We start from the raw sequence: 20,904 nt of genomic DNA, 5'->3' as shown, positions 1-20,904 counted from the left end.
TCTTGGTTTTGTTTTTGAATTTTTCTGGGCCCTGTCCAAGCTTGTTAAGCTTGGGTCTTCCTGGAAGCAGGAATGCCCTGCTGCTATTTCATCAGTGAAAATACATGGCCTACTTTGCTTCTACAGCATGTAGCCCAAGGTTTAAGTACTTAATTTCTTTCTTCTTGTTTTTTTGTGTTTGGTTGATGGGGTTTTTTTTTTCTTGTTTGTTTTGGTTTTGTTTGTTGGTGGGAGTTTTGTTTGATTTTTTGTTTGTTTGGGGCTTTTTAGTTTTTGTTGAGGGTTTGTTTGTTTGTTTTGATTATTTTAAAATTAATGTGCATTTCTAAAGATAGAGTTGGGAATCTGAATGAAGCCCAGTGTTAAAAATATCACAATAAAAAACTTGTTAAGGAAACAGCATTCAGTTAGACAGTAGGCAGGCTGATAAAATAAGATCCAAAGCCATTAAAATTTAAGATAGAGATCTGTAGAGTGTATGTATGTATGTGTATGTATGTATAGATCTCTAGGGTGTATGTATCTGTAGATCTCTAGAGTGTATGCATCTATAGATCTCTTCCCATGTAGTATGGTGCTTAGAGATCTTCCTTAGGTAGATAGGATGGAGTCCGAATGAAAAAAGAGTTGTTTTGCTAATTTATCTGTAAATGAAGATATTACTTGTAGGCACTGTTAGTGTAGTTATTCCTTCTTGGAATGGAAGGTAAAAAAGATAACAGATAATGCAGTGACACTGCCCTGTCCTTGGTATTGGGTTTGTGGTTTTGTTCTTCTGCTGTCCCCTAAGATGAGCTCAGAATCCTCTAGTCTTCTATATTCTGTTAGTAATTTGTTTTCTGGAGTGTTGTGTGCATGTTGCTTCTACTTCTGAGATAATTTTCTGGTTTTTTGTGTGTTTGACTGAAACAGTCCAGTGCTACATGGAAGCATCAGTTCTGCTTGTTGCTTTTTTCATTAAACTGCAGCTTCCCTTCTTTGATCCAAGTCATGCATCTATATCCCCCTTTCTCTGTTTGCGTTATTGCATCCCTAGTCCAGGTATGTTTCTTTGAAGGAAAGTATGAAAGTGTATTTTTCTAATTTCAGCCTCTTTGCTGTCTTGCTGAGGCCCAATCTAGTCTCTGCCTAAGGTGTGTTGAGGCAGTTTGTCAAGATATGTGAAGCCTGAGGCAGGTCCGAACTTCTAGATGTCATAATTTGGACAATTCATACTGCAAGCAGAAGTACTGAGTTTGTTTCAGACCTTGTTGACTGCAATGATGAAATTTCCAAGGTTGCCTATATGAAAACTTGCTTTGTTTATGCCTTTTGTAAATCAAGGTTTGTAAGATATTTCTTTCTCCTTCTACTCTGAAATAGAAATAGCATTCTTCTTAATTTGCATTGTCCTGTTGTAGGACAACTACATCAATTTCCTGGTGTTTTCTGCTTAGTTTCAGTCCAGAATTACACCACACTTTTATTTTATTTTTATATCCTGAACTTTGTGAATGGGAGATGGATGTGGCTTGCACTAAACTATGAAAAGATGATGTCCATTGCTATTTAATGGGACATGTTTAGTTTTACATTATTTCTGTAAAGTTCTGCTTCACCCCCCTCCTTGTCTGCTGGGGTTTCAGCAGGTACTTACGCTAATGGGAAAATATAGAGAGAAATGCATAATGGTCTTGATACTTTCTGCTGGCTTGTAAAACTGCAGTTGTCTATTCTGTTGCAGTTACACAGCTGTGATCTTGTGAAGGTGTTTTAGTGACTGACTTTTCACCCCATCCAAACATGGGAACTCCACTATTTATTCTCCGCAGAGTGTTATCTGCATGGATTGATTGGTCATAGTGGTGTAAGGCTATTGCAGTCAAGGATCAGAGTCCTTAAAATGATCTTTTACTCTGAAGGTGAATGAGCTGAAACTGAGAACACTGCTTTAGTACTGTTTTTGTCACAGGCCTTAAGGATGGTCTTTTGAGCTTATTTCCAAAATACTTCAGATTTTTGTAAAGCAGTTGAAGATAGAAGAACATGGTCTCTGCAGTTCTTGGTCTTGTTCATATGATGATCTAGTCATTTAGAGTACTTTACTTTGATCTGGAACAATACCATGGAGACAGGTCCTGTCCCTTCTCTCTCCTCTCCCTCCCAAGTTTTTGTTTCAACAGAGCTTTTCACAGATAGTAATTTATGTTCTGGTAATCATGACACTAATAATTAATCTAGTTTTGCACATATAATTCAAAACAGCTTTTTATCAGGTATTACTGAAATGTAAAATGGTCATGTGGGTTTGATGTGAATGTTTTCTGATGAGTCTTGAAATTTAAACTTGATCCAGAGAGCAGTTTTCATGAATCCATTCCATTACGATCTTTCTTTGCATGTTGCTGTTGAAATATAATTGAGGCTGAGCAAGAAAAAGACTGTGATGTGAGATTACATATCAATTTGCCAGTTACCCATTTCAAGAAGATATCTTTGATGAGAAGGAGTAATCCAGAAAAGTGATTCAGGAGTTTTAATTGTTAAATTAAAGCAGAAGCTCCACTCCCCTACCACTTCCCCCAGTACAGTCACCCTACATATCACTACTAAATATATAGAAATAATTGCCAAGCAGTGAAACTGATTGCATTACTATTCAGAAATCAAGTCAGAATAATCTGCCTTTACAGTTTAAAATGCTGCATACCTTATATAGTGCCCTACTTAACAACAGCAAAGAATTTTCTTCTCTGAAGTTCAGATACATGAAGAATTAGGAAAAAACTAACTTAGATTAATGAGTGCATAAATCTAATAGTTGAGTTGCCTAAATATCTTAAGAGTAGAATCATAGAATATCCTGAGTGGGAAGGGACTCATTCACAAAATCACAAGTCCAACTCCTGGCTCTGTACAGAATACCCTCAAAAGTCACACCATGTACCTGAGAGCATTGTCCAAATGCTTCTTGAACTATGTCAAGCTTGGTGCTGTGGCGACTTCATGGTGAACCTCTACCGGTGCTCAACCACCCTCTGTGTGAAGAACCTTCCCCTAATATCAAACCTAAATCTTCCCTGACACAAATTGAGGCCATTCCCTTGGGTGCTGTCGCTGGTCACCACAGAGAAGAGATCGGTGCCTGCCCCTCCTTTTCCCCTCACAAGAAGAAGATGTAGACTGCAATGAGGTCTCCCCTCAGCGTCCTCCAGGCTGAACAGACCAGGTGACCTCAGCTGCTCCTCATATGGCTTCCCTTCAAGGCCCTTCAGTATCCTCATGGCGCTCCTTTGGACACTCTCTAGCTTTTCATTAGGCTGTTGTGGCACCCAGAACTGTCCCCAGCACTCGAGGTGAGGCTGCCCCAGCTCAGAGCAGAGCAGGACAATCCCTCCCTTGCCTGGCTGATGTCCCCCAGGACACGGCTGGCTGTCCTGGCTGCCAGGTCACTGCTGACTATGTTCAACTTGCCATCAACTTGACCCCCAGGTCCCTTTCTGTGATACTGCTTTCCAGCATGTCATTTCCCAGTCTGTCTGCACATCCAAGGTTGCCCCATTCCCAGCTGCAGAATCCAGCACTCATTAGAACTTTGTACAGTTGGTGATTGTCCAGCTCTCCAGTTTATTAAGGTCTCTCTGCAGGGTCTTTCTGCCTTTGAAGAAGCCAGCAGCTTCTTCCAGTTTAGTATCATCAGCAGACTTACTTAGTATATATATTGTCAGATAATTAATTTTGTAAGGTTAGTAAAAATTCCATGGCTTTCCCCAGTGTGCTCACTAATTACTCCTTTCCATGCTTCTTTAGGGATTTTGTAGTGCAGGTTTAAGTAACGTCTTCTCCTGACAGATTATTTATTTAGAGTTTTGAAAGAAACTGAATTTGATTGTGGATTTATTATGTGATTCAGTGCTTCAGGAGCACTTTCCTGGAGCTCCTTACTTTGAACATCCAGAATCAAGAATATGAAATCTCCATTGTTGTTTCTTTCCTTGTTCCTGAAGACCATACAAGGAAAGAATTACTATGTCATTGTCTGAAGTTCAAGTAGTCTTGGATAAGATCTGGTTTTGCCTTAAAATAAATCTTCAGGTAAGGTGGAGGTATTTAATCAGCTCTTTCAAGCCTTTCCTTAATGTTTCTTTACAAGCTGCAATGAGTATTTCTTTGTATGCTATTTTAAAAAGCAAACTCTCATACTCAATGATGTTTGGGTGTTTTTTTACATCAAACCTAAGTGTACTTAAAATGCCAGTATCGAGCATTCCTATGGGGTGTTTTCCTGCAGAAAGCAAAAGTGTTGCCGGTGTTTCTAAAGGGATTCTGTTCACCATGCATTATTTGATTCAACACAGTTCAGAGGTGCCTCCTATTTGGAAGGCTGTATGCTGGTGTCTGATTTAGGCTCCTTGGAAGCAATATCACCACCTCTTTCTAGATTTTCAGAAAGCATACTTATTGTGGGGCATTGGGATGATAAAGTTTTTCAGTATGTGTGTTACCTTGTAGTGCTGGGCCAGATGCAATTGGATAGCGAACCATTTTTATAATGCCAAATCTGTTTTAGTAAAGGAGTGCCTGTTACCACTTTCATGTATGAGTTAAACATCTTTCCTTTAATGTCACAAGAGAGTGGAACCTAGAAGAAAAAAACCAAAATACTTTTACTACTACAAATAATAGTATCCACAGTATGTTTTACCAGCTCCAGAATTAAGTATCTTTACTGTCCATAGAAAAGGCATATCTTGACTCCACAGTTTCATGCTAGTACCAATAATAGGATAAGCATTACTACGGCTTTTGCAAAACATTTTAAACTCGTTTCTTCTCCTTCTGTAGTAAGATAATATGCACTCTTTAGAACCCCCATGAAGCTCAGGCCTTCTGTTTTCAATGGGCATTCAGGAGTAACTGTGTCATGACAGAGCTACATAATTATCAAAGAATGATACAGTAGTTTTGGTTGAAAGGGACAGTAAATATTAATTTCAACTCCCCTGCCATGGGCAGGGATGCCACCCACTATATCAGATTACTCAGGGCCCTATCTAACCCTTGAAAAATTTCAGGGATGAGGCATCCGTTACTTCTGTGGGCAACCTGTTCTTGTGTCTCACCACCCACTGAGTAAAGAATTTCTTCATATCATCTAATCTAAATCTCTCCTCTTTTAGTTTAAAAATCTTCTCCCTTGTCTTACCACTATCTGTTGGTGAAGAAAGTCGTTCTCTCTGCTGAGAGGCAGCAATTGAGGTCTCCCCAAAATGTTGTCTTCTCCAGGCTATACAACCGCAGGTTGTAAAGGGGTCTTCAGGCTGTCTTCACAAGAGAGGTGTTCCAGCCCTCTGGTCATCTTTGTGGCCCTCCTCTGGGCTTGCTCCAGCAGGTTACTGTTCTTCCTGTGCCGGAGACAACAGAGCTGGATGCAGCATTGAAGATGGGGACTCACCAGCACAGAGCAGAGGGGCAGAATCCCCTCCCTCACCCTGCTGGCCACACTGCTTTAGATGCAGCCCAGGATGCGGTTGGCTTTATGGGCTGTAAGCACACATTGTTGGCTCATGTCCAGCTTTTTATCCTCTAGTCCTACACAAGGCTGCTCTCACTGGTTTCTTCTCCCAGTCTGTACTCATATCTGGGATTGCCCTGACCTAGGGGCAGTACTTCCCCTTGGTCTTGTTGAACCTCATGACATTCTCATAGACTTATTTTCTCAAGCTTGTCCAGGTCCCTCTGGGTGGCATCCCTTCTTCCTGTTGTGTGCTGTTCAGCTGCACTGCTCAGCTTTGTCATCTGCAAATCTGCTAAGGGAGCACTCAATCCCAGGTAACAATGACTGCAATCTGCACTGAGACTATGTAGGAGTTTGATAACTGCTTTGCCCTGCAGCAGTTGTCTGCTTCATCTAAAGTGTCACACACTGGCAGTTCAAGCAAGTGTAGATTCAACAGGACGAATTTTTAGTTTGATATCTCCAAGGAAAAAACATTCACATAACTTCAAGTGATGGATGTTTTTCTCTGAATCTGTAGATATACTACTGATCAGAGAAAATTCTGACTGGCAAGCTGCAAGTCTCAGGAGCTTTGAACATTGCAAAATGATAAGAGCTCCCAGTTTTTCACATGTTCATTCCCCTGTAAAGAAAGAAGACTGATGAAGTTTTAGGTGGAAACTGAAAACTAAAGAGACTAAAGATGGATTTATAGTTGCTCAGAAGAGCAACATGGTCACTCAGCAAAGCATCTCAGATAAGTCTCATTTTCAATGGTACTCTTAACCTTCCTGGTAAGAACTCTGGTGTAGCAAGATTAAAAAAAAAAAAATCTAAGGTCCTAAAATAATAGCAATAATAAAATATTAAATGTATGAAAGTGTATTGAATTAAAAGCAGGTCTGTGCTCTTTATTTTCCTATTTTAGCCAGATACACAGCTGCTTCGGAAGAACACCTCCAGCTGTGCCAAACCTATGTTGTGATGTTTACCAGAGTATAACCTATTATTACTAATTAAATGTCTAATGATATTGTTCAGAAAAGTCAGCCAGAATGAAAGGAAAAAAAAAAAAAAAAGAGCACACTGAGTACAGACTTAGGAAATAAACAGGAGAAAGTTTTCCTTCCATTAAGTCCTTTCATTAGGGGAAGAAGCTTTACTGGCTGCTAAGGGTATCAGAGAAACAAAGCAGTCTGGCCTTAGAACATTTACACTTGCATGTTACCACACAACTTTCTGTTAAGCTGTACCTATAGGGTATAGACAGAAGGAAAACTAATCAAAATTTCCACTCTGCAGCACCCTGTGCAATACCAATGTTGTATCCTGTATTTTGTGTTTCCCAATACTCAGCAGTTTGAATAGGATTCTGAATTACTCTTTTTGATAACACAGTGTTAGTTTACTCATTCAAGTAATCCTTGTGTACCAACAGCTATTCAAATCACAGATTATCACGTATTTTAAAGATTCACCTTTGATATATTCAGAGAGTGCCAAAACCTCTACTCATCTGACAAAGCAATTTCTTCAGGTAGATTAATGTCTCTAAATCTGTATTAATTCACTGCCAGGTGCTGTCTAAGCAAGTTCCATTGGGAATGTCATAGTTTCCTTTTCCTGTGCACTTGACTAAGCACAAAAGTCCATGTTGTCATCTTCCTCCTCACCCTCAAAAAGTAAATGCCAGAGATATGACATTACTTTTGAAATGTTGTTAAACTACAGCACTGTCCTGCATATATTGTATAGTTGGGGACCTTGCAGTGAATCATGTTCTCATCATGCTAAATCCCAGTTTCTTACTAATGATTATTCTGCTTTTGATAGAATTCTGGGACTGGTTTAGCTGCTGAATCAGGAGACAACATGAGACTTCATGAGAGTGGAAAAGTGCTGGGACAACCAGGTTGTGGAGATTATTGATAGAGAAGCTGAAAGCAGAAGTGAAACCAGAAAATTAGTTCTTTGACCTTTTTTTTTGTTTTGCAAGTCTGTAGAGGTATACAGAATTTGACATTTTGTTTGACATGTGGTAGTTATTAGTTAGAATACAAAACCTTCCAAAACTAATTGTAGTGGGTTGATCTGGCTGGATGCCAGATCCATGCCAAAAGCTGCTCTGTATTTCCCCTTCTCATCTGGATATGGGAGGGAGAATATAACAAAAGTCCCTGGATTGAGATAAGGGTAGGGAGCAATCATTCACTGATTACTGTCACATGCTTGAGGAAATAGTTTTCTCTATGACCAGTCAAGTCAGATTAGGGTTTTGACAAATAAAGCTGAATCTTAAAAAACACCTCCCTTCCACCAGGGCCTAACTTTATTCCCACTTTCCTCTACCTCCTCTCCCCCAGTGATGGAGGGGGACAGGAAATGAGGTCTGTTGTTTGTTCACCACATGTTCTCTCTTGCCACTCGCTCTTCTTCAGGGGGAGCACTCCTCTTACTTTCCTCATGTTCCAGTGAGAGATTCCCTCCCACAGAAGAAAATCCTCCACAAGCTTTTACAACATGAGTCCTTTTAACAGATTGCAGTTCTTGCCAAGCTGCTCCAGTGTGGATCCCTTTCATGGAGTGCAGTCCTTCGGCAGCAGACTGCTCCAGCGCAGGCTTCCCATAGGGTCACAGCCTCCTTTGGGCATCCATCTGCTCTAGTGTGGGATCCTGCGCTGGCTACATATGGGTATCTCCTCCAACATGAACCTCCATGGGCTGCATCTCCTGCCTCTCCTTCAGTTACCTTAATGTCTGCAGGGCTGTTTCTCTTACATATTCTCATACTTCTCTCTACTCTGGCTACAATTGTTCTTGCATAGTAATTTTTTTCCTTTCTTGATTCAGAGAATCATAGAATATGCTGAATTGGAATGGACCTATCAGGATCATTGAGTCTAGCTAGCTCTGCACAGGAAGCCCCAAGAATCACACCATGTGCCTGAAACTGTTACCCAAATGCTTCTTGAGCTCTGTCCTGCTTGGTGCTGTGACCTCTTCCCTGGGGAACTTCTTCCAGTACTCAGCCACTCTATTGGTGAAAATCCTTTTCCTGACATCCATCCTAAACCTTGCCATTTCCTCAAGTCCGGTCTTGGGAGTGAAGAGGTGGGCACCTCCTCCTCTGCTGTTTCCCCACCATCGCTGATGCGCTTGGCCTTGGCCAGCAGCCAGGTCCATCTTGGAGCCATTTGGCACTTGTTCTGTTGAACTTGGGAGGACACTTCTTGAAGCTTCTCAGAGAAGTCACCTCCACAGTTCCCACTCTGCTACCAAAACCTTGCCACATAGACTCAAGTGTAATAACCAACAAATTTATTTTTGGTAAACAGTTCAGTACTTCTCCCATATAGTCCATAGTTCAGTCTTATTTACCATCATTTTAAGAAGCAAACTTATTATTCAGTACATATGCAAAACTCAGTATCAGCAGAACATTTCCAACTTTGTTTTGGTCTCTTACAGGCAATTGAGTTAAATTATTTTCCATGATTCACATGAGTCAATGGAGAGCACTGATTAACTTCAGTCTAGTCACTACATTTCAAGGTCATTTATGTGTTGACATACACTGAATGTTTTGAAATACCATCACTCCACTCCTGACATGATAGTAACCATATTCATTTATGTCAGAAGTGTTACACTTAAGGCATAGTCCAGTATCAAAAAAAAAGGAGGGTTTTTTTCTGGTAGGAAGCTTGTGAAGCTGTTTTTGTGCTGTATTCTTATATATTAGAACAAAATAAATTTTTCATTTTCTGCTTCCCATATTACAAAATTCTTGTTCATTTTTAGTTTCCCATACCACACAGTTCTGGTGGGCTTTTTATTTTTTGGTTTTATCTCTTTTAAGTCAGTCTTATTAATACATCAGAAATTTTTATGTGCAACAGTGACACCAGTCATTGTCAATACCCATTTTGTATATGTACATAGTAAATCCATATTGATAGTTAAAACACAGAATGACAGCTTATTTCTAAAAAAGACTTTACAGCCTTAAGGTGGAGATTGACAGACAGGCAGTTCTGCCTTAGAAAAAGTCTCACCCTCACATCTAATGTTGCCAATATCACAAGATATCACAACAATATAATAGCCACACTCATAAATCATTATATCACAGCTTGTGAATGGACAAATGTTCTCATCCCAGTCACTCAGTTCTTGTAGCAATCCTAGCAAGTTATGTTTGACCTGCTTGTCAAACTAAAGGGCAGGAAGGAAATGCACAGACAGTGGAAGTAGAGGCACAGCACAGGAAAGACACAGAACAGGTCTAGAGGAGGACCACAAAGACCATCAGGGGGTTGGGACACCTGTGCAATAAGGAAAGGCTGAGAGGGCTGGTGTGATCCAGAATGCAAAAAGTAAGGCTTTGAGGAGATATTCTTGCAGCTTTTCAATACCTGAAAGAAGGCCTATAGGGAAGACAGGGACAAACTTCTAAGCCAAGCCTATTGTGACAGGACAAGTTGTAATGATTTTAAGAAAGAAGGATGGTTTAGATTACACGTACGGAAGAAGTCTTTTACAGTGCGGGTGGTAGAACACTGGAACAGGTTGCCTAGAAAGTAGTGAGTGCCTCATCCCTTTAAACATTCCAAGTTAAATTGGATGGGGTCATGAGGAACGTGATTTAATAGATGTTCTTGCCCAAGGTGAGGACGTTGGATAAGAGAACCTTTTTAATGTACCTTCAAACCCAAATCATTCTATGATTCTAAAAGGCATGGTGAAGCATGTGCTTACCTGGGCTTGCCGGTAGGCTACAAAAAGCTTGTTGCTTCCACATATGCAACCTTTGTCATACAAACCCTCGGTAGAGGAAATGTGGCTGTTTGAGGACACACTTTGGTTCTTAAAAGCATTGCAGTAACCCTAAAATAATTTGTGTAATGTGGCTGTGCATCCATTTGCCTTGTCTGTTAATAAAATTTGGAACTATTATGAGAATCTTAGAACTGAAAATTTACTGAGAAACTGATTTACTGATAATTATGTGGTTTTACTTTAAAGTGAGGCATTGTGAGAGAGGAATCTTCAAGTGATGAACTGATTTGGCACCAAAGATGATACTAAATGCCAGAGGTCTGCTTCACATTCCTTCTTTTTCTTGTACTATATGTTCTTGTAAATTCTGTACTTCAAGCTGACTGAGACAAAAGGAGACAAGACTGTGAGCTTTTTTGATGGGAGAAGCATATGGCTGACAGAACAATCACAAAATCTATGAAGACCGAGGGGTGTCTTACTCAACTCTTAAGCCATCTGCCTGTAATTTTGGTGTTGCAGCAAGAATTCCATCCAGAACTATATCACTGTCTTCTGACAGTGTAACTGTTAAGTTGTTGAAGAGTCTGGATTCCGTAAATAACCTTGTCCAGTCATATCTGAAATTTTTTTCTTAAACTAAGACTTTAAGATGCAGTGTTATATCTTTATTTATATTAATGCTTGGATATCAGATTCTGGGCTGCTTCTCTGTCTCAAGTGGTTGGTGTTCATTTAGCACAAAGTCCTTTGTGATTTCTGCTTGTCACCTCTCAAACCTTTGATAATTGGTTTTCCTTTTTTAAAAAATTCTTCTTCTTTTTCTCATTTTGTTACTTCTTTTTCATTTGTCAGAGATACCACTTCCTTTATGAATCCCATGGAATCTTTGTTGCAGATATGTGGGATAATGACTTTCTATGAAGAATAGTTTTTCTGTTCTCTGGGCTAAAAGAATGAATTAAAGATATTTCATACTTCTGCATACCTTAGAATAGTGTGTGAAGAAAAAGAAATGGTCCTGAAGTTTCACCTGCATGTGATGTTTATTTTTATCTAAACTGGTTGACTAATCTGTCTGGTTTTGACAAAAGTAACTTAATAATGTGTGTATCTCTGCTTGATTAAATTGAAGCCGTTGCTTTGTCCCTTTTGTAGCTGTAGCCAGGCATTCTAACGGGTTAATATTTTTCCGTAATGCGGTGTTTAATATTTTCATTCTAGAGTTTATCCTAATAGTGACTAGACTACTATATTCTAATCAGACTTTGGTTCTCACTGATTTCTTTCACGCCAAGAACATAGTGCTGGATGATAAGGAGTTAGAGTAACTATTGTATTTGGCGTCTCTGGCTGTTAACAATAGTGGGGTTTTTTATGGTTTGCAAAAATTTTAAAACATAGAAATTAAAGATGGACTCCTTTGTCTTCTTTTCTCCCCAGGCACAATTACAAATCATTATAATAATTTATGAATGACTGAATTTCTTAAAGGTGTGTGTACCTACCAATGGATGACAGTTATGTAAAGCAATCAGAGTTCAACATACTTTACTGGTGCAAGAATTGATGTCAAGATTTTACTTGTAATTTGGAGACTATCTCAAAATTACTTGATTTGACTTGCCAAGTAACTGTAGTAATACTTGTGATGGCTCACAACTGAGTTGTGAGGTTGAGAGAAATTTGTCCATGCATACAATCTTTAGTTTTTTATTTAAAATAATAAACCCTCTTTTCCCATGCTTCTCCCAGAAGAGGTGCTGGCAAATGTAGTGCTGTGCAAGTGCAGTGAGTTTTATTTTTTATGTTGTTTGGAAGTTGGTATTTAAATCATATAGTGTAGGTGAAGTTGTAGAATTGTCTCAAATGTATATTTATTGGATGGCTTCCTGGTTTATAAAGTTACTGAATTCTAAAGGACGTGTTTGTTTCTATGTCAACACCTTTGTAGTTCCACAGCATTCTGACTAATGCTTCTTTAGAACTGAAATATGTACATAAAAGACAAGATTAAAAAGTCTATGAAGGCACTCTGGTTTTGGCTCTCAACATCAGTTGATTAAAATGAATTTTAATTTCTGATCAGCCAAACAATTCCCTTTCTTCTGAAAAGCTCTGTTTCTCTTCTAGCTGGTACAAAGTGTCCAATGTCTGTCTGTCAGCTGTCAGTCAGACATTGCAGTGTTGTAAGAGTCTTGGTGTTGTGATGCAGTAGCTGTAGTTTGAAAGTACTTTGTATTTGAAGGTTGTATCTCTGATTTTGCTTATTTCCATTAAGTTAATAATAGTTTTGAAGGGTAGAATAGATCCATGTATAGACTAATTCTTGGCACAAAGGAATTCCTTATTTTGCGCAAATCAGGACTTCATAGAAAAAATTCAACAAGTGGCTAAAATGCTTAAAATTAACTTCCAGTGCTATTAGGGTTGCTGTAAACAAAATTTAAATTCGTTTATATTGTAAACTAACCCCTTCTGTATAGAACATTCAGATCTTTCACTTTCAGCATATGTCAGATGTATTACCGAGTTACTCATGCCCTTCGTTAAGAACGAAACATGAATCTACTCCACTAGAAATGAAAAATCTAGACCATTCTTTTTCCATTCCTCTACTTGGCCCAGTAACTTAGAGAAAGCTCAGTGAACAGAACTCAAACTGTTGCCTGAACTTAAATTCTTACTCAGTTCAGGTCAGTTATGGTTGCACTTATTTTTTAGCTCATACTGTGTAACACTTTCCTGTTAACATTGTCTAAACATTTTTTTTTCCTGCTTCCTCTAATTATGAATTTATAGATCGGCATTTTGCATTTCTAAAGGGATTGAAATCCCTTACTTCTTAGAAAAATTGAACACTATATTCATGTAGGAATAGGGGTAGAGGTTTTACTGCACAGTCCCTACATCATTTCCATATCCTACTGTGGTGAAAATGGGTTTGTCACCAGTTCCTTACAGTAAGAGTATTGCAGCAAGCCTGTCAGTATAATCAGAATGTCTGAATGTCTTTGGCTGACAAACATCTTTAATAGAGTTTCTTGTATCGCATGACTTCAGATCTGTCCTTGCTTATATGTATCTATTCAAAACTTTCTCTTAAAATGTAAAGTTTGTAATCCAATGTTCTGACTTTGCATAAACAGAAATAATGTATCACAGAATCACACAATATGTTGAGTTGGAAGGGACTGACAAGGATCACCAAGTTCAGCTCCTGGCCCTTCAACTTGCCATCAGCTTGGACCCCCAGGTCCCTTTCTGTGATGCTGCTTTCCAGCATGTTCAGCAGTCTGTCTGCACATCCAAGGTTGCTCCATTCCCAGGTGCAGAATCTGGCACTTACCCTTGTTGAACTTTATATGGTTGGTGATTAATTTGTGTACTCTGAACCTGAAAAGGTTTGCTGGGTGAGTTGATGGGTGTAGCTGGAAGGAGAGATAAGGAAATGAAGATTAATATCTATATATAAGCTGTGATCTTGTGGCATTTTCTGGAAATCTGTTTTATTTTTTTGAGCTGATTGAAAATTGTCTGTAATTACTTTCTGTTGCAGATGAGCCAACACGTTCCTTGAGTGGTCTTATCTTGAAGAATAATGTAAAAGCACATTTTCACAACTTTCCAAATGGCGTGACTGACTTCATTAAAAGTGAATGTCTGAACAACATTGGTGATTCCTCCCCCTTAATTAGAGCTACTGTAGGTAAGTTTGTTCTTAATGCTGTCCTCTTCATACTGAAAGTGTTTCTGATATGGGTGAAAGCTGTAGTAGGGGCATAAAGAGTTACTAAATTAGTAAAATTTTTTGTTTCTCAGAATTGTCACAACCTCAACATATTTCAATGAAATTTTTCTTTATTGTGAATATAAATATGTCATGCTTTAGATTCCTGTTATCTTAGAAGTGATGTAGCAATTCAGTTCATATTTCTTGAAATGTAAGATTTGAATCTTCCTAAACTGAGCTTGCTGCCAGCTTATATACCTAAAAAGAGGAACACGGTAAAGGCCTGAAAATATATCTACCTAAAAAGAGGAACACGGTAAAGGCCTGACTTAAGAGCTCTTGCTATGCTCTTGATTGCATCAATGAAATGGTTCTGTTAGCTGATTTTCTACACCCCACCCCCTATATGTACACATATGCACATCCCCTCAGGAGATCATCATACCATGCATAAAAGAGCTTCTGCCAGAAAGCAGTAGGTAAGTGTGATGTACAGAACTTCATAGTATCATAAAATCTTGAAATGGTCTCAGAAGAGACCTTAAAGGTGTTCTAGTTCCAGTGAGAAGTTTTATTTGTTACATGAATTTTTGATTTCGTAAATACCTTGTCTTGATATATCTCTTTCATAAAATATGTATATTTGTATTTTTTTTTACTTAGTTCAAGGTAAAGTTGCTTTTCTCTGTGTTCTTTGATAATATGATAATATGATTTCCTCCAATGTTGTAGTAATTTTTCTGGTCTGCTTAAAAACTAGAAAAAAATAAAATATGTATTTGAATACTGAAAACGGGTATGCTTGTCAGTTCAGAAAGAAATTCAGCTTCTCTCAGATGACTCCTCTTAGATAAAATAATCTACCAGTTACAATTTAGAATCATTTGCTTTTTCTATAGGATTCCTTCTCCAGGCATTCAGTTTATGGACTAAAGTCTAGAGAAAATTACTCATTTCTTTGAGTAATTTCCTGCTGTCTTGCCAGTTGTGAAGCTGCTTTACATTGAATTTTATTAATGACTAAGTTCCTAATGAGAGTAGAAATAAGTCTTTGAGTTGCAGGTAGTCTTTGAACTTCAGGTTATAGAAGTCATGCTTACTTCTTTATTCATAGGAGTTCTCAGTGGAGTACAGTGGAGTAGCTAAGGAATGTAATCCAGCTCCATTCATTTGGTTTGTTATCTTAAGGTTGTTTGGTAGTGGTCTGTGGGGTGTTTTTTTGAGGGAGTTAGGGGTTGTTTGTTTTCAAGCAGTTACTCTTTAATTTTTCCTGATAGGAGATGCTTGTGGATTAGTAGCTTAATTATTGTTCAGCTTTAAGTGATCTTTGCAGGGATTATTAAGCATATATGAACTCTGAAGATGAATAGCAGCTGATGAACTGCATGCTTGCATAAGTGTTGCTGTTTTGCATATGTTTGGCGCCTTTCTGTTTGAATTGCTGGATCCTTGCAGCTGTCTGACCTTGTAGCTGTCTGATACCCACTAGATCCTTGGTACTAGTGAAGTGTAAAGAGGTTACTACCTACCTAGACTGCCTTCTTAGCATGAGTTGGCAGGTGGAGATTAGAGCTGCTCTTTCTGCTGGGTACGTGTTTTTGCAGTTCAAGCACTATCAATTTAATGAGTCAATTGCAAATAATATCTCAGGAATTCTGAGAGCAAGAACATGAAAATTACATCAGTGAATGTTTAATGCAGTATTCACTCTCCTTTGTGGTCTCTGGTATCTAGTGCTAATCAGACCTTTTGGCCCAGATGGAGGCAAACTGCTTAATCCCATCTTCAGAAGTCACCTTGCTGAGAATGAGCACATGACTTGAGACCAGATGATAACTGCACAATGTTTTATCCTTACTTAGCTTGTCCTTATTCTAATCCCCAAGTGAGTAACACAGTGTATCTTCTCTGTGCTGTTTATCAGCTGTATAGGTTTTAAAACCCCATGTGCTAATTTTGTAAGATACATTCAAGCTGCCTTTGTTGAGGACCCACAAATCTACCAGGATGTAAATACATCTCTTAAGAAAGTGTCTACAACTGTTCTTAAAACTTTCTAGGGACTCTGGTCTGGGCCGGACTTCAGTATAGCTCCTGATTGAAAGCAAGGAGGGAAAATAATTTAAGTATTTGAAAATAGTGGAGGAACTGGAGAGTTTCACTGCAGGAGGAGGTTGAAAGCTAACGGTTGCTTAAGGGGGAATTTTGTTATGAAGTTCAGCTTTTAAAAGGAGTTCTTAAGGAGTTCAGAAATCAGCTTCAGGAGTTACAGAGGCAAAGCACCATCTGTACAGAAAGTTTATAATGGCATGTATGGTCTGAATTGTATGCCAGACCATTTCATCCTCTGAAACCAGTTCTAAGACCTTTAAAAAATCCAGCACATTGCATCAAAAGAATAATGCAAAGTATTTATTAGTTACTTTATGTCCTATCCAGGATGTCCTTTATTCTGTAGTGTTGTCCTTTATTCTTTTGTATTTAACCAGAATTTTAGCATTTTATTCCAAAAAAAATTATATATTGCGAGTAGCTCAAGGAAAAAGCTTGGGAAACTTTTTCCAACACTTTTTGCTTGGGAGATTACTTGTAGTAGTGTTGAGTTCTTCTGTGTTTATACTTATTAGAAGTAACTGACAGTAGCATAAAGGATTGTGCTAGCTGTTGCATTTTGCATTGAGGCAAAATGGACTCATACAAATTCAGTCCTCGTTTATAAGTAGCTTTCTCTGTCCCTGTCACCTAATTAGTTTTTCCCAGGATTTCTATATGTGCTGGAAACAGAATTAGTGATTCTTTGGGCTGACCTGTGTGTTTGCTGGCTCTCTCAGCTCCTAACTGGATGACCTACCATAGTGTTTTAAGTTCTTAGTGGGTATCTTGATCTTAGAATGTGTCCTTAATGTTTTGTGTAAACACAATAAAGTTGTAAACATGTAATTTATCCCTAGGTTGTAAGTTTATTGAATGGCAGATTCCCACATTCATGCTTTCATATCATAGTAGAAAAAGAAGTCACTTGAGGTGGAGACTCTGTATTTATTAAAGGTCCAGATTTGTATAGTGTTTAGTGAATTTAGAGCCAAAGCTGCCCTGCTGTGTTATTAATTATACAGATATATAAATGTTATAAATTATAATTTCCTTAAGTGAAGTTACTTGGTGTTTGATTTCTAATACTTGAGCCCTTCATGGCAAGCAGGAAGGAGCAACCCACCTTTGCTGTTCAAAGCCCTTCAAATAACATTTGCAATTAAATGTACTTCCTCTTTTTATGCATGCCAGTCCTTAACAAAACCATAACTTTCTTAGCTTTTTAGATATTTGAGAGGAGAAAAATATGAAGAATTTATATGAAAGAAGTGAAAGCATATGAGGTCTCATTTTCTCCATTCTTCTGTTTCTTTTAGGCATTCTGATAACAACCATTGCCTCAAAAGGGGAGTTACAGAATTGGCCTGAACTCTTGCCAAAGCTTTGCAGCCTGTTGGATTCTGAAGATTACAATACCTGTGAGGTAAGGAGATTTATAGAAAATAGAAGAGGATCATCTGAATTTCATTATTTTTTTCTCTCTTTGGGGACACTATGTGTATGTATTGTGTGTATGTCTGTCTGTATTTATACATGCCCATGTGTTCTCCTTGCAGAATGGTGGCTCAGATTTGATACTTTTTCTTCCTCTTGTGGTCCGTGTTCTTACTGTTCATTCAAACAAATTGATTTTCTTTGCATAAAAGTGGAATAAGATTGCAGATAGATAATCATCATATCTCAGCTCAGAAGTCTCCTGAAATTTCTGCTCTGTGATACCTCATCTTTTAGGCACCATTAGCATCATTAAGCTGATGTTGAATTTTGTCTTATATAAAAGTATTGTTCATTCTTCTTGTAATTTAACCTGGAAGAGTGATCAACTGCTATATCAAGGTGAAATGAACTATTTTGTTTAGTCTGTATGAAGGGAAATAAGTAAATAACAGTTTTAAACTAACAGAAAAAATATAAAGCTGTGTCTAATGTAAAATAATTAAGATTGTGATCACACCATTTGAATTTCTTAATAACATCTCCATGAAAGTGTGAAACATGAAGTACAAAGTGAACTTCAGAGACAGCTGATCCAAGATGCCACATTGTTGTGTAGGGTTTTGTACTTTTTTCTCTCTGGAAAAAAACCTCACATTTGAAAATGAAACTCAAATGACTATATCTCTCTTTTGTCCCGTAGCGAATTATGAAAGGAAATACAATTATATATGCAATTAATTTGGGTACTTCTACTTACTTCTTAAATAAAAATTAGCTTTTAAGTGTTCCTTCTATCCAAACATATTTGGATAGATGAGCATCAAATCAAACTAAAATTATCACTTAGTCATTGCTGACTCTCCTAGCTTGAGAGCTGACAGATGCTCAGATGCTGGTTTAAATAAAATACCTTTAAGAATATTTCAGTTTAGTCATTAATTAGTTATCTGCATTTACACTATTAACTGGCTACATTTACTGTATTGTGCTGAAATTACCCATTATATATTAAGTCTTAAATTTTGTTTTCTTCAGTATGCGAAAGAAGACACTTACTTGTTTATTCATTTTTAAACAGGGCGCTTTTGGTGCTCTTCAGAAGATTTGTGAAGATTCCGCTGAAATTTTAGATAGTGATGTTTTGGACCGGCCACTCAATATCATGATACCTAAGTTCTTGCAGTTCTTCAAGCACAGCAGCCCAAAAATACGGTAGGTTTATGAGTTGTACTTACAGTTACCTGTTAAAATTCTGTTTATGTTAGCAGCAAGGCTGCTATTTTGTAGATCTGTTTAAAACCTGCTTAGCTTTTTTAAATGATCCTACAGAAACCCACAGAGATTCCATGCATCAGTGATTTTCATGTTTGTCTTCATAGTTAATACAAGAATCTTAACTCTTCATACAATCAGCCAATGATTCTGAAAATCAAGTAGCTTCTTTTAAGTTATTGCATATTATTACAAAAAATTCAGTGCTGTGCTTAGAACTTATTATTCTGATTAGAAATAGCAATTTTACATTCCTTTTGCAATGGCTTCAACAGTGGAAGAGTGAAAATTCTTTTGCTGACAAAAGTTTCTGAGTTCTGACAGAAGAAAAAATTCTGCATTTAACTGAACTTCCAGCTGAATCAAATTAAATGGATTCATCATCCCTTCACTGTAAAACTATATTAATCTTTCCAAAGTAACAGTATAAAAGAAAAATTCCAGAATTAGGTTGTTACTGCTAGTATTCATTACAAAGAACACTAGCTTTTACCCTGAATTGAGCCAGCTGAGTGCCCCTGCCACAAAGAAGGTGAATGGTATCCTGGGCTTGAGTATTGCCAGCTGGTTTAAGGAAGGTGGTCCTTACCTTCATCTTCCAGGTGAGATCACACCTGAAGTACTATGTCCAGTTCTGGACTGTTCAATGCAAGAGACGCATGGATATACTGGAAATATTCCAGCAAAGGGCCGTATCTGGAAAGGTCAAAAGAGTTGGGACTCAGCAACATATGTAAATACTTGAAGAGAGGGAGAAAAAAAAAGGCACCGGCTTTTTCCATTGGTGCCCAGTGACAGAACCAGAGGCAGTGGCCACAAACAGAAATTCAGAATGTTCCTTCTGAATATCAGAAAACAGCTTTTTTACTGGGAGGATGACCAATCACTGGCACAGGTTACCCAGAGAGGTGATGGAGTCTTCATCCTTGGAGATACTCAGTAGCCAGCTGGACTGGGCAACTGGCTGTAGGTGGGCCTGCTTGAGCACATGCATCAACCAGATGACTTTCAGAGGTGCTTTCCAACCTCAACCATTCTATGATTCTTTGTGTTTCTGTGAAATGTGTTTTAGCTTCTCTTTGAATATTATGTTTGACAGCTTTAAGGTGGCAATTCTTTATTGCCAAGAGTAGTAGATAGTGAAGACCAAGACTAATGACAGGATTCTAGTAGAGTTTAGAAAGTCATCTATGAAAGATGCTCACTAAGGAGATTACGAAACAAAGTGTGAACTTGGTTTTGTGGAAAGATAAACTTAATAATTCTATGGAGCTGGGAGAGAGGCAGAAAAACATGCTTTTTTCCTTACCACACTGCACAGTCTTTCACTTTTTTCCTGTGTTGCTATGTTTATGGCTTTGACACTTAAACCATTTTCAAGTTTAAAAGGCTACTTGCCTTCCCACAGCCTAGCCTCAGTACATAGTGCTGAGGTATGAAAAGGACTAGTAATGTCAGTGCAATACTTCAAATGTATCAAAAGGCAATTTTTGAACAATGTTTTATGACACAGTCTTCCAAGAAATGTCTAAACAGAATAGAAATTTGAAGTTACAGTAGTAAAAATAATGTAATGAATCTTCAAAGGGTTTTACAGGTAGTTTTGCCTTGTGCCTCTGCCTTGAGAATTTGACTTTTGTGTCTGAGAATGAAAAAGACCTGTAGGTAATGGTTTTGCATGTGGAATAGAAGGACAGTGCTTCGTTTCTTAGAATGTTTCTTCCACAAGTGTTTTAGTATGTATCCAACTATGAGTGTATTTTTGTTCTAAACTACATCTGTATTGTGAACACATTCTGGTCTCAGTGAATTGTAAACATATTGCAGAGACAGTTGCATACTTAACAATGAAGAAGGTCAAGCTGAAATACCACCATATTGACTTGTATGGAATTATTATTGTCTGAGAAGATCACAGTCATAAAATGCTGAAAAAGAGCATACATACTCTTCAGAAAAAATATGCCAGCTGTAGTCATCCTAGCCTACTTACTGAATACCTTATTTTAAAATATTTATTAGGTATATCAAAGTATAAGGCAGTACTTAAAATGTAGTTTAGTAATTTTTCTTGGTAATGGTACTGATGAATAGATTTATTCTCTCTTGT

General features: G+C 37.9%; 1 protein-coding gene across 2 annotated transcripts in view; it reads left to right on the top strand.

Annotated features, from left to right (window-relative positions):
* TNPO1 (transportin 1) overlaps positions 1-20,904 on the top strand; it is a 53,098-nt gene that overhangs the window by 5,671 nt on the left and 26,523 nt on the right. For both annotated transcript variants that reach the window (XM_041486097.1, XM_041486098.1), the window contains exons 4-6: positions 13,818-13,967; positions 17,402-17,508; positions 18,601-18,734. In XM_041486097.1, the coding sequence (XP_041342031.1) occupies positions 13,818-13,967; positions 17,402-17,508; positions 18,601-18,734 (391 nt within the window). The remainder of the gene's footprint in view (positions 1-13,817; positions 13,968-17,401; positions 17,509-18,600; positions 18,735-20,904) is intronic.

The sequence above is a fragment of the Pyrgilauda ruficollis genome, unplaced genomic scaffold (assembly GCF_017590135.1).
Source record: "Pyrgilauda ruficollis isolate IOZ18807 unplaced genomic scaffold, ASM1759013v1 scaffold74, whole genome shotgun sequence".
Taxonomy (NCBI): domain Eukaryota; kingdom Metazoa; phylum Chordata; class Aves; order Passeriformes; family Passeridae; genus Pyrgilauda; species Pyrgilauda ruficollis.
Note: the sequence above shows the minus strand (reverse complement) of the source record. Positions and strands in the feature narration are given on the sequence as shown.